This window comes from Numida meleagris, chromosome 1, assembly GCF_002078875.1.
Source record: "Numida meleagris isolate 19003 breed g44 Domestic line chromosome 1, NumMel1.0, whole genome shotgun sequence".
In the NCBI taxonomy this organism is placed as follows: domain Eukaryota; kingdom Metazoa; phylum Chordata; class Aves; order Galliformes; family Numididae; genus Numida; species Numida meleagris.
In genome coordinates, this window is record NC_034409.1 from 67,854,192 (window position 1) to 67,868,199 (window position 14,008).

Genomic DNA, 14,008 nt, shown 5'->3' on the forward strand with positions numbered 1-14,008 from the left:
AGAACCTGCCAGACACTTCTACCTCACAGACCTTCATAACCTCGGTAATGTTTAACCAATGACCAATATAATCGTTGCTGAAGAAGCTGAAATGGCAGTTCTGCCTTTGGAGGGAATCTACTCAGATGCCCAATATTATTCATCCAATTCTGAATGAATTTGGGGATTGGGATCTTTAAGGCTAGCAGGCATGGTCCATCATGACAAGCAGCAATAGGAAAGAGGAGAAGATGGGGTTAGGAAAGAGAAGATTTTTGTGGCACAGTAACTAATTAATTTTAACTATATTGTGAGCAATATGAGGTGAGCCATGGAAGTATCCTTCAGCGTAGTGGGCTGTAAGAGAGGTTGAGAGTGCATCATGGGCATGACATGACTACGGTCATCACAGAGAGCAGAAGTATAATTGAATTCACCAAGAGAGTTGGGATAAAAACAGGATGAGGATAGTGGCAGGAAGAATTTTTGAAGTCGTGGTTGGCATGGCACAAAGCTGACTGCTTTATGCACTAGCAGGTGGAAGGTGGTGTCATATAGAGGATGTGGGCATGGGTCTAGCACAAGATTTGGCTTTACCCTTGAATGCTGGTAAGCCCATGGTTGCAGCAGATGATTCCTGGCAGCTGCTTTAGGGTGGCCTTAGATACCCTTTGAGCCACTGTTACATCACTGTGAGTATCTGCCAGCAACTGAGAATCTGTCCCAGACTTTCAGCTTCATTCTGAAAACATTCCTGGTAATCCTGCTTCATTAGCAGAGATCTGGAAGCGCCAAGATGTCTGCATTGCCTTGGCTACTTTTTACTTAAGCTGTATTTGCAAACAGATCATTAGCGCAAATTAGCCATTTGCTGAAGTCTGGCAGAGCAGACAATGCTCTAGTTAAAAAGTGGGAACCTGTCTCTGTCCTTCCTTACAATTGCACTAGTGAAACTGTGGGTGCAGCTGGATCATTGCCTGTTTCCTGACAGGTTTTATATCATTTCTCTTTGGAGCTAAGAGAGGTATGATGTTTGGACCTGGATAAGAGCAAACTTTGCAGCAACATGGTGTTTATAGTAGGCTTTCAGAAGCTTATTCTCTTCCCTTGTATAAACACTGCCAACTCTGTTGCACAGCTGTGATGAAGGCTGAAGCTATGGGCAGGGCCTTTGAGATGCCAGGCTCTTTTATCAAATCTGACAGAACTATGATTCTATACATTTCTGAATCAAAAGCTGGACAGAGATGTATGTTTCTGAACAACAAAGAACTTGTCACTCATCATCAAGACAATCAACTAAATCCTCTAAATTCACAACAAATTTTATTGTTGACTCTTAGTGAAAAATATTTACTGTATGCCTACTGCATCTCTATAAGGGAAGTGGAAAAGAATTGAAGCTGGGTGATTTATTCATAATAAACATCTTATTTGGCAGATTCAACAATCTCTTGCAAATAAATGACACTACCATTCTCCAAATGTATTTGTTTGTAGGATGCTGTCAGTAACTGAACTTTCTAAACACTCACTCGGGTGCCTAAGTGGCTCAATTTTTAAAGGTGTTTGACTATCAACAGTTTCTAATAAGATCAGTTTTTCTTTTTTTATACGAGCTTCTGAATAGAGGCTTGGGAACATAAGTTTAGGAAATTGCTTTACAATTTTCAGCCTTAAATAGTCAGTCCTGACTAGGAGTCAGCTTCTCTAAGCTACTGGATATTGTTCAACACTTAATTATCAACAGTTACTTACTACAAGCAATACATTTACGATTTGTCAAATTGATTACAACTGGTAATAAAAACTAAGAAGGAAATACCACTGAATTGATAATACATTTTTTTCTTGTATATTTCTATAAAAAAAAGAAAAAACACTTCTTCCACAGAGATAAACGGACCATCTAAATATGCACAGAAGGAAACAGAACTTAAGTGCCCATCGAATTCTTTTCAGTATAATTGCAAATAGTTAACTTTCTTAATCTTTAGCCAGTCTTTGAAAGATTAGAAACAGTAGCATTAACAAACAGTGCTATCAATTTTGATTTCTTTTGTGTCTGCGTGTTTAAAGAAAGTGCCTTCCAGTACTAGGGAACAAGAGATTCTCCCAGTCACAGCTTCACACTGAGGGTATGATGTTTCCATCCTTCTCCTCCAAAAAACAAGGATGAGAATACCAAGCAGAAAATTAATATGCCAGGGTTGTTGTTTGTGTTGGAGTATGATGGGTCTGTTGTGTATGTGATGCTGTTGCACTGAGTCTAGGACTGTTGTAATGTCTGTAATAGACCCACTGTGCTGGTTCAAGCCCAAGACTTTCTCAAATTTATCTTCTACTCACAAAACATGTAAATGCACAGACAGAAATCTGAACCCTGACCCTGTTCTCTTTTTGTGATGTAGATAACCAACTATTTGAACTGGGTGGTGAGGAATCTGGCTGATCTGGAGGTACAGATGGGTGCAGTAAAAAAAGTACACAGCTTCCTGAACATGGAGTCGGAGAACTATGACGGCTACTTGGGTATTGCACTCTAAATTTTTGTGGTTTGTTTTGGTATTCTTTTGTGTGGCTTTTTTTTCTCTATGGTTGTTAAAGCAAGGTAGATTTAGTCATGCAAAATACATTGGTCTCCTTGGCCAAAGTCTCTTCTCATTGGCATATAGAAGCTCCCACTGATTTGAATTACAAAGGTAGACAAAAGCAGCAGCAAGATATAAAGACCAGCGCTTGTCAACAGAATAAAAAGCAATCATAAACCAAGGATACAGAGCATGACACTGAAGTACAATAAGAATGTACCAGGGCACAGCTGGATGAACAAAACATCCATGTAGCTGTAGCTAATCCATAAATGAAAAGACAGATGAGAACTAGAAATGTGTTAAAATCCCTTGCTTCCAAATGTGTGATCTTTGTAGCAAATAGGGGCTACACGACAAAGGCATGATGGTAGTCAGACATCAGCAACTCTTCACTGAACCATTTGCTGCTATTTGGTCTCCACATATTTCAAATTGGCTTTGGTGTTTTAGAAGTGCAGTGATGAAGAAGCTTGCAGGTCAGCAAGCTTCCTTAACAACTGAACTACTCAGTCAAGACAAAATCTATCTATGTATTTGCAAATCAGGATGACATACGAGCTGTGATAATGTCAACAGCTCAAGTTGTCATGCAGTAACAACATCCTTCCTTGCACTGTCCTTCCTCTGCCGGTTACTGACCTCAGAGCACGTTAACACTGCACTGACCTTTTCTGCATGCTTTACTTCTTCCCATTTCATTGCCAAGAGCTCCTTAAGCATTCACCCTCTCATCTTAGGTGTCGAGATCGGGAAGCTAAGTGCTAACATGACCATCAGGCAGTTCTGAAATCCCTTTGGAAACAGCCCAAGCATGCCACCCTAGTTGAAGGCACTCCCTTACCCTATGTCTATCTGGCATGGAACTGAAGGCTAGGTTTCTCAAGTGACTTCATGAAAGTGCCCAGAAAGGAGGGAGGGAAAAAAGGAACTGTCATAAAAAGTGACTTTCTTATTGCATTTGTCTTGTTTTGTTCTACTGTAACTGTTCCAGACCCTTCTCAAGTCCCAAAAGACTGGCCCCAAGAGGGGGAAATCAAGATTGAAAATTTGTGTGTGCGATATGAAAACAACCTGAAGCCTGTTCTCAAACATGTAAAGGCTTATATTAAACCAGGACAAAAGGTACTGTACGATTACATATAATCCTTCTTCTGGAGCAGTTCCTTCTTTATTTTGTTTTCTAACATAGCAGAAAAGCAAGACTAATGAAAATTTGCAGTGACAGTATGGACATGGGTCAAGAAACACACTGATGGCATCATTTATGGGCTGAGATCTGCTTTCCTTCTTAGACACTCATCTCTTTCCATGTCCACCCCCCTTGCACAGAGTGAGTGTAGTAGGCAAGATGAGATTAGATGAACACCAAGCAGGAGCTGAGAAAACACACAAGTACATCTTAAATTTCAGCATATAGTACCATTGAAGTCCAGATCAAGAATGCTGACATTTCAAAAATCTTCCTGGGATAAATGTTTTCAACGATTATTTCACCAAAGGGAATTATTTTGTTTAAGCACTTTAGCCTAAATATCCCAATATACCTAAAAATCTGTTATTATATTAATTTTAAGCTATTGAATTGTTATAAAATGTTCAAATCAAAGTAAATATTAAATTGTACATTGCCCCACTGATCAATTCAACAAGCAGAAATAATGAAATTCTATTCTACATGAACCAAACAAAAAATATTTTTCCTCCATGGTTAAAATGGCATTTATGCTGAGGACAATACAAACATTGCAGAAATTGGATTTTCTACTGTAAAAATAAAATTTAAAAGACAGTTTCTCAGCCAAATATATGTGTTTAACTCCCTTGTCAAATCAGGACATCATTCAGGATGCATACATGCAAACCCATTGTATGCAAATGAGAAACGCCATTGCATGCAAATTAGAAACATCATAACATCCCACTGTGAAATAAATAGTACACTTTTTATATCAACTTGAAAATACCTAACTTTTACTGTGTGATTGATAGGATTGTTTGCTGGGACAAGTGAGAATCTCTATCAGGTGTTACATGAGTTCTTCAGTGTACAGCTTCACCTTTCAGTTAAGGGTCTGTGGAATTTCAGCACCGCACAAACCATAAGGAGAAATTAAACAGGTTTTGGTTTTTATTATTTATTTCTGAAGATAAGGCATAGTCCATAGCAGATGAAGCACCACTTTAAATAAACATTTCTTAAATTATGTGTTTTTTTCTGTTACTGCCTTCAGCCTGGAGGGTGGAGCAGTGTAATAATCTCTGCCTCGCACTCCCCAGCATCAGTGACAGCCCAGTGCTCTTACCTTCGTTTTACAAGTCGTCACAATGCAAAATTAGAACAGAGAGCATGTTTGCCACCATCTTTTGTTTTTAATCTAGTGTCTGCCATTGGCCATTGGGAAGACCTTTCTTCTCACTAAAAGGGCAGTCCAGCCCAGCTTTCCCAGGACTGCAAGTCTGACTTCAGCTACCTTTTATATGGAACATCTTACTTTCTTTTGCAGGTTGGGATCTGTGGTCGTACTGGCAGCGGCAAGTCATCCCTGTCTTTGGCATTCTTCAGAATGGTGGACATATTTGATGGTAAGTTTTCATTGGAGTAAGTTGTCACCCCTGACTCACTCCTTTCTTATTTCTTCAGAAAATGCAAGGACACTTTGATAGTTTGTATCCTATCTCTCTATCTCAGAAGATACTTGATTAGAATGGGGTTTGTTGTGCCTGATCACTCAAAGGACAAAATGTCCTATTGTGAGTAGCACTTGGTTTTTCCAGGAAACATTATGTACAGATTATACTTCCACATTAAAAAAAATATATATTTTATTTTATTTTTGGCATATGCTTTAACATAACAATATGCCATTTTTGAGATAAGAGGACAAATATGCAACTCTCTAGAGCTCTGAATTTCTCCCTAAAGAATAACTGCATTAAGTTATTATAACTGTGATAATATTAGCGGAGTAGAAATGAACTCAACAAATCCATTCCCTTGATAATTATCTTTTATTTTATAGCACTTTCCCACAGCTACATCAGAAACTGACTAAAGGTTTTGGAAACTTTTTGCATTTCACTTCCCTAGCTAATTGAAATGAACTGGTAGGCAGCAATATGCACTCTGCATTTGTAATACAGATACATGTGAACTGTTGCAGGCATATGGAAAACCACTGGAAATTTGTCTTTTTTTTTTTACAAAGACTTACATGTTTCTAATTTGGTCCCTGTGCACCAAATGTTTGCTAGGGAAATCCCAGTAAGATGTAGGAGGATAAGTAATACTAATACTTGCTTTTGTTGTGGTTCTGTGCCTGTATGTATCTATGGCAATAGGTTTCTGATTCATTACTGGGGATCCTGGATATATAAATAGTGCCCAACTTTCAGTTTCCTTCTACTTTAATCTTCTTTCTATATCTTTTCTTTGTCTGTTCCTTCTGTATCCCTGATTTTTCCCAAAGGGAATGCCTAAGTCTTTTCTATTTGACCTCTGTTTGTCCTTTGTGCACAACCCTCTCTATATCTCAGCTCAATCCATATTTAGTTTCTAAGCTGGCTCACTTCTGAGTGGAGTCCTGGTTCTCAAAAAATTACATAACAAGACTTTGAGTAAGTTTACTGAAGCCAAGATTTCATTCATGGTATCCACCTTGGTTCTGTATGCCTTCATTATTTCTTAAAAATTTTGTATGTTCCATGTTATTCCCCTATTTTCACTTCTTTCTTCAGTGTTTTCCCTTTCTTGTCCTCTCTTGAAACCACCTATCTGTCTTGCTTGAGCACTTCTCATTACTATCCTGGTTTCCCAACTCCTCTCTATTTTTTTCCTAAAGATGTCCTCTCCCTGGCTTCTATCAAAAAAACATTACCTTGTTCCCAAGGCATGCCACAGTAATATTTATCTCATTAGTGCATCTCATCTTCTGCAAACCCTCTCTCATGTCCTCATTCATGGGGAAAAGCAATTGTTTGAGTTCATGCAACCACTCATGCTGAAATCTCATGGCCTGATTCAGACTTTATTCATAAAGTGTGGAAACTACTGAACTTCACACTCCACGGAAAAAAAAATTGTGGCTCCTCTCAACATATGCCTAATGTTAGTCTGGCTAGGTAAGGATTAGGTCTTTCACTGGAATAGCTCCAGACAGAGTAACCTACAAAATGCAGTATCATAAAAACTGGGAATTACAGAGCACCATGCACACAGCTTTGAAAATCCACATATTTGCCAGTTTGTGGTTAGGTTCTCCCTGTTTGTGGAGAGAACTAATGAACGTCATGTAGGTACTATCCAGGGCTGCATGCAGCCACTCCATGGAGTAATCCACGGGGAAAAGGAAGAGTTATGCCTGATGAAAAACACCCCTTACAATATCCTCATTCAGTTTCCACTGGTCCATGCACAGAGGGAAGTTTCTATGTCCAGGGGAAGTCACTGGGTTTGGTAGTTCCTGATTTTTCACTGAGGAACCAAGCGAAGAGCTTCTTTCTACCCTCCCCACTTTCTTCTACTTATGGAGTACCCATCCCCAGTTTCTCTGGTACGTTTCTCAGTCTCTACACTCTGAATATCTGCAGTTGCCACAGCTAGCACACCATAAGTCAGATTTTCAGATGAGATCCATATGCTCTTTGACCTGAAATAGTGACTAGAAATGGAAAAATCTTACTTTACTAAGTGTCTCAGCTGCTACAACAACTTCTTGTATGGGAATGAACGACTGGTTTAAGGAGTGATTAATGCGACTGCTTCCAGTAATCTTATGCTGGAAGAACAGTATGTGGCTAATTCATAACCAAATATTTAAGTAAATCTGATACGTAAGAACCACCATGAATGGTATTAAAATGCCTTGGAGTATGATATCCTTTTTTTTTCTGATCTGTCTCTTGTTTAAAAGTTATGTTGTCCTTTTCAGCCTTGAGTTCCAAGGAGATTTTTGGCTCCTGATGTATTGATTGTGGATACATACATATATTATGCAAAAGAAATAAGCACAGAGATGAAAGATCTCCTGCTACTATTAAAGTCAAGGAGAACAGAGGAAGATACAGAACATGGCTAATTACTGTCGCTCTTGTTCTTACTCTGGCTGTAAACCTTAGGTTGCCTCATAATAAATTATCCTTCCAATGCTATTATTAATCACATAACAGAGAAGCCACAAATTTCCTTTGAAGGAACTTGGAGGGAAAAAAAAGAAATATGGAAAGGCAGCACTATCACCAAAAAGCTGGATTCCCTCTGGGTTGTGTTACTACATACATTCACCTCCTCCATGTTTGTATAACAACACTGAGAGAACGCAAATGTATGCTGTCTCATCATCTGGAGCCCAGCCCAAAGTATCTGCTCTATCTTTCTGCCTGCTATTTGATTATGCAATTCCCTCATATGCCCTCTGCATGTTGTTTTAAACAGGGAGGATAGTGATTGACGGAATAGACATCAGCAAACTGCCTCTTCACACTCTCCGTTCCAGACTCTCCATTATCCTCCAGGATCCGATACTGTTCAGCGGTTCCATCCGGTAGGTGTATGCAAAAAGAGCAGCAGTGTGTTTATGATGGGCGATGTGGGCAGGAAGGGATGGAAAAGGGAAGAAACCTTCCTAGATCACCCCAATCTACCCACAAAGTCTGTTCAAAGGGAATCAAGTGAGGTACAGAGTACCACTTGGTTCCTTTGCAGAAGGCCTTTATGAATTGTAACTGTAGTGACAAGACTCCTATTATGTTTTTCATTGCAGCTTCAATTTGGATCCAGAATGCAAGTGCACTGATGATAGACTCTGGGAAGCTCTGGAGATTGCTCAGCTGAAGAACATGGTCAAATCATTGCCAGGAGGCCTTGGTATGTCCAATTCACTAGGAATATAATAGCATCATACATGCATAAATGGGTACACATATAAATACATGCATGGGATCTTATACTCTGAACCATTATGTAGGAGTTGACAAGCACCTCATGAATATTCTGTCTCTATGCCAGAGCAAATAACCTTACTAAAAATCTGAACAAGAGTCTGGTTTTCCATTCATTGCAGTGGCACATCAACATTATAGACGGGGGACTTGTCAGAAAAGAGTTTAAAAAGACCGTTTTTACTTCTGCTCCTTCAGCAGAATCTTACTTGGCCAGCAAAGTTGTAGCTTTTATCTTGAACAAGGCCAAAGCATCTTCCTTTTCATTTGAGAACTGGTTCCTGAAGAAAGCTCATCTATTTCCTTCCATAATGTGTGTATCATATTACTAAGATATTATCTTGTATCCTACCAGATTTAAATATTTGGATCATTTGCTTAACTGTACTGGCTTTTATAGGGATTTAGCTTCACATTGGAATAGTGCGCAAGCAGAGCTTTCATGGTGTCCTCTCAAAATCACTGTGTTCTGATTTTACTAATTGACTTTTACTATAGATGCAATGGTAACAGAAGGAGGAGAGAATTTCAGTGTAGGGCAAAGACAGCTCTTCTGCCTGGCCCGAGCCTTTGTTCGCAAGAGCAGCATTCTTATCATGGATGAAGCCACAGCATCTATTGACATGGCCACAGTGAGTATAGCAATTTGCCCCATTGCCACATGGATCTATAGGGAGAAGAGGCATCATCTTATCCAAATGTCAGCCATGAGATCTATTTAGCAGAGAAAGACATCAGATTTTTTGCCTTTGTCATGTAATTAGTTTCACTTGTTTCTGTTGATGTGTTTGGGGTTTGATTATTATTGTGAGAGGAAAAAAACTAAAAGTAATATTTTAGAGAGTCTGCTTTTATCTGTGCAGCATTTCATTGCTGGAAGTCTGGTTCACAGATGAAAGATGGTGTGCAATATGATCCTGTCTTTTTGATATTTGAAGACGCATAACAAAGTAAAATATAGGAGGATGAAATAACTGAGGTAAGCCTTTTTTTTTGTAGGAAAATATTTTGCAGAAGGTCGTGATGACTGCCTTTGCAGACCGCACAGTTGTAACAATAGCGGTAAGTACTGATGCTAGCAGATATTCTGTCCTTATTTCTCAAGCAGTTATTCTTGACTTTCATCAGCTAAACATCACTATGAAAGCAAGGTAAAACTAAAACCCAGAGTTAGAATATTCCCAGATTTTGCTACAGGATAAGACACATACCATCAACCCGAAATTTTGTACTAAGTGATATCTTGCAGGTGGGCCAAACAAAAACATTAAGATCTAAAGGACTTTATGGGGAACTTCAGCATCTGCATTGCCTCCAAGAAAATACAAAGTTATTCTCATTAACAAATTAAAACCAAAGCCATGGGCTAAACCATTATTGAAAGTTGCTTCAAAAGAGAGATAAATATGTGTTTCAACAGCTGTTTCATTTGCTTTTTCTGGAATCCAGTCCTGTGGTTAGAGATTAGAGTTATGTCTCCTGGAGTCTGGTTTCAAGTCTGTCAGTGACTAGTTTGTGTAGATGAATGACTTAACCCAGGCTCATTTACAACAGGCTGTAAGATTCTTGGATATGTAAATGCTGAAGATGCTAGCAGTAAGCTTATTCCTTTCCAGTTAAATGCCATTCAAACATTCAGTATTGTTCTTCTCACTGGAATTTCACCTTACCTTTCCTTTGCCTTTCCAAACTTGATGTCTCAAGCAAAATGGCACATATTAATATTTAACTTTCCTCACACAGCTGACTTCATTTCCTTCCGCTCTTCACTCATGGCTGCTCCTTCCTTCACCCACCTGTTTTTCTTTTCTTTTTTCCAGCATCGTGTATCTCACATCTTGGACACCAATATTGTCCTAGTCCTTTCTGAAGGTTTTCTAGTTGAATGTGACACTGCCTCAAACTTACTCCTCAAGGAGGACGGCCTGTTCACCACTTTGGTGAAGACTCACAAGTAGACTCTATCAGTCCACACTGTTCACAAGACTTCTGACTATTTGGTAGTTATTTTTACCTCTTTAGTTTCCTTTCATTCTGCTTCCTTTCTTCTGCACAGCTTCTGAGATGACAGTGTAAGAACGTTTCTATTGTGCGGTTTCTAGATTTGTTTAATTTCATCTCTATTTACATGAATTATATTTAACAAAAGCCTGGACATGCAGCTAACATTGAATCTATGATGCTAAACAAATCCATTCCTTAAAGTAACCCCTGACCTTCAGCCTCTACAATGAAATGTCATACTTCTAGAACTAGTCCTATCTGTACCTGACTGGTCATTTCTTAATAATACATTCCTGTACCGAATCACTGCATCTTGTAACCGGTTCTCTTTAAGACTTATGACTATGAGTAAGCCTTCATATCATCCCCAATTGCCATTTCTTAATGTGGATTTTAGAAAACTTTTCTTTGCTTTCTGGCTTGCTTGTGCCCTAACTTGCTATCATCAGTCCTGTAAGTCTGTGCTAGGGGAGTTGAATTCTGGATGGTCCTTTGTGGAGCCAGATGTTGGATGATCCTTGTGAGTACCTTCCAACTCAGGATATTCTATGATTTCATGATGCTATGATATTTGCAATGCACTGAAATCAAACTCTACCTCCTGTAACCTATAGGACCAACCTATTCCCTGCAGCAAGCATCAGTTTAATCTTGGAGGGAGCTAACTGATCTGCAGAAGGAAACAATCTAGGGGTGTCCTAATATGCATGCAGTATGGGCAGGCAGGGTACACAGCCAAGGAGTGGAGCAGGATGCCATGCCACCTGACAGTGCAGGCATACCCAGGATGTTTCTCGCCTGTATTTCCTTAAGGGGAAGATATATTTCAGTGATGCTGGAGGATTTCTTCCAACAGCTGTCTTGTCCATAATAGCAATTAGCTGACCGAAAGTGAAGCATGGGCATGCGTAAGTATTTTCAGGCCAGGTGCCAGAGGCTGTAAAGTAATTTGAGGTCTCTTCAGATTAAAGATGTAGTACAAGGACCCACTCCAAATATCGCTGTAAATAAAGACAGGCTTTTATCAACTTTGGATTAGGCCATTAATGAACTGCAATGAGAATTATCATAATTAAAACTTCTGTATGCTTTTCTTTACGGCAGCATCGGGTCCACACTATCCTAACGGCAGACCTGGTCATTGTCATGAAGCGAGGGAACATTTTAGAATATGATACGCCTGAGAACCTGCTTTCTCAAGAGGACGGCGTCTTTGCTTCATTTGTCCGGGCTGACATGTGAAGAATCACATGATGTACTTTAAAGGCTTATTTTTAAACAAAGGAAATGCATATTTTTTAATTCAGTGTAACATCACTTTAAGCTTTTTTTTCAGAGCTTCTCCTTTCTTCACACTTCCATCTCCCAAGATAATAAATCCCACTGCAATGCATGTATTTCTCAAAGCAATAAAAATGTCACTTAATTCAAAAGCCATTAAACTTCATGCTAGCACGCACACACACACACAGGCAGAAGTTTTGATTTCCTGGAAATCTGGCATTTTTTCTTAGACTCAGTGACGGTGTTTTCTTTTGTAGAGAGCAAAAAATGCAGTGCTCTTACAAGCTGCATATGTTATTCTGGAACGAAGAATAAAATCGTGCTGTTTGTCAAGGAAGCGAGAGACCCCCAGAAGAATTCTATCCCCAGAGGGGAAAAGTTAAAAGACAACAAATCTAAACCCATAACTCTTGGGGCAATCTGCTGCATTCCAAAGGCATAAACTTTGCTCTTCAAGTTATAGGGGATGAGCAGTGAATGAGAGAAAGGAAACTCATCAGAAATAAGGAAATTCTTCCTGCCCTTCACATTAGTTCACACACTGTAGTTGGCACAGTATTACTTTTTCTATGCAACGATGACTTACCCCTACAGTCAGTTCCTACATCCACATTTGTTCTACAGAATTTTTTGAACCAAGGACATGAATCATCTTGTAATTTTGCATGCTTTAGTAGGCTTATAGAGAAATACATTTTGTACAGTATCTTAAGACTTTTTATTGAAATTAATCTGAATGTATAAAGTTGATATTAATCTTTTTAAAATTTCCACTAAAATATTCTACTTAAAATGGCATGTAATCAGCCAGCCACTCATTGTTTTATATGTCTTAAGCCCTTCAAATTATTTTTTATGTTGGAACAATTATCAAATGATTTCAAGATTTTAGATCACTTACATACATGTTTACCTCATACAGCTTTAAAAAGATTGCCCACACTTGGCTAATGCATAGGGCTAGATTCTGAATCATGATAATTGCCTAATGGACAATAAATCCCTAGGAGTTTCATAGAGATTCTTTCAAAGGCAGAGTCTGAAATGTCCACTTCAATAATATTTAATGTGATCCTATTTGTTTATTTTTATGAGATTTAAAATGAACATGAAGTGCACTTAAGCTTATTGTTAGTGTAATGAAAAGAACATGAGACAATACCTGGCAAAAAAAAAAAAAAGAAGACTTGAAATTCAGATTGCATTTAGTCTGATGATACGAAGGCTTATCTCTTTCTTTCATCTTATTCAAAATTAAAGCTTTGTGATACAACTAAACAAAAAACTCAGCTTGGAACATTTTAATAAGGAAAGTACTTCTGTGATTTCCCTATGTACTGCTGTGAAAAGTTATTGCTCTTTTCTCCATTAATACCCTGTGTTGAACTCTGTCTTATAAAGAAAATAAAAAAATAAAGCAGATGTTTACAGTGGAAAATCACGCTGTTACGCAGATTTCGGAGCAAAATGGCCAGCATCATTCTTATTTAATTTCATTGTCTTCGGGGAAAAACTAATTGGATTCATTGTTGTCAGATTCGGTCAGTATGAAGTAGAAATAACTGTTTATCTGCATAACTTTGATGATGATGCAGTCCTGATTTATTTTAAGTGGTGCTAATCATTTCAATGAAACACTATTCTACACTTTATTAAGTGGCTGTGAGGGGCTGGCATTGTGTCAGGCATCCTAAATAACTTAACAGGTTCCCCAAATTAATTCCTCTTTCCTCTTGTATTTGTCCCAAAGGCAGCACAGAGGTAAGAATCCCCTTCTTAGCTCATTCATCTCTCCAGAGGTATGGAGCTTATCAAACACTGCGACTTCAATGTGTAGAAAAGAAAACTAATTATGGGCTGAGCATGCCTCAGTCCTTTTGCTGGAGGAATGCAGGAGCACTGACTGTAACTTTATGTGTTTGTGGTCAAAGGGTTTGACGATCGTTGGAGCATATCCCTAGCAGGTTTAAAGGCACAGCTTGGTTCTTGAAGAAATAAATCCTGCTCAGCATACACAGATTCCAAGAGACACAGCCAGAAAACCCAAACTGCCATAGACCTAGCAGATCTCCTTGCGTTATAGCCACTGTGTGCATGTTGTATACTCACCAGGGCCATAGGCTGAACTTCCACTTTCCTGTCTTTCCCACCAATGGACAAAGGTGTCATGAATGGTTCTGTGCCCTTCTTGTACGTGGCCTTTCATCACA

The 14,008-nt window shown here is 38.8% G+C and overlaps 1 protein-coding gene across 13 annotated transcripts in view; it reads left to right on the forward strand.

Annotated features, from left to right (window-relative positions):
• Nucleotides 1–13,236, forward strand: part of ABCC9 (ATP binding cassette subfamily C member 9) — a 75,159-nt gene extending 61,923 nt beyond the window's left edge. For all 13 annotated transcript variants that reach the window (XM_021391754.1, XM_021391786.1, XM_021391730.1 and 10 more), the window contains 8 exons: nt 2,391–2,511; nt 3,565–3,695; nt 5,078–5,156; nt 8,005–8,113; nt 8,333–8,436; nt 9,009–9,142; nt 9,510–9,572; nt 11,619–13,236. In XM_021391754.1, the coding sequence (XP_021247429.1) occupies nt 2,391–2,511; nt 3,565–3,695; nt 5,078–5,156; nt 8,005–8,113; nt 8,333–8,436; nt 9,009–9,142; nt 9,510–9,572; nt 11,619–11,756 (879 nt within the window). In that variant the 3' untranslated portion in view covers nt 11,757–13,236. The remainder of the gene's footprint in view (nt 1–2,390; nt 2,512–3,564; nt 3,696–5,077; nt 5,157–8,004; nt 8,114–8,332; nt 8,437–9,008; nt 9,143–9,509; nt 9,573–11,618) is intronic.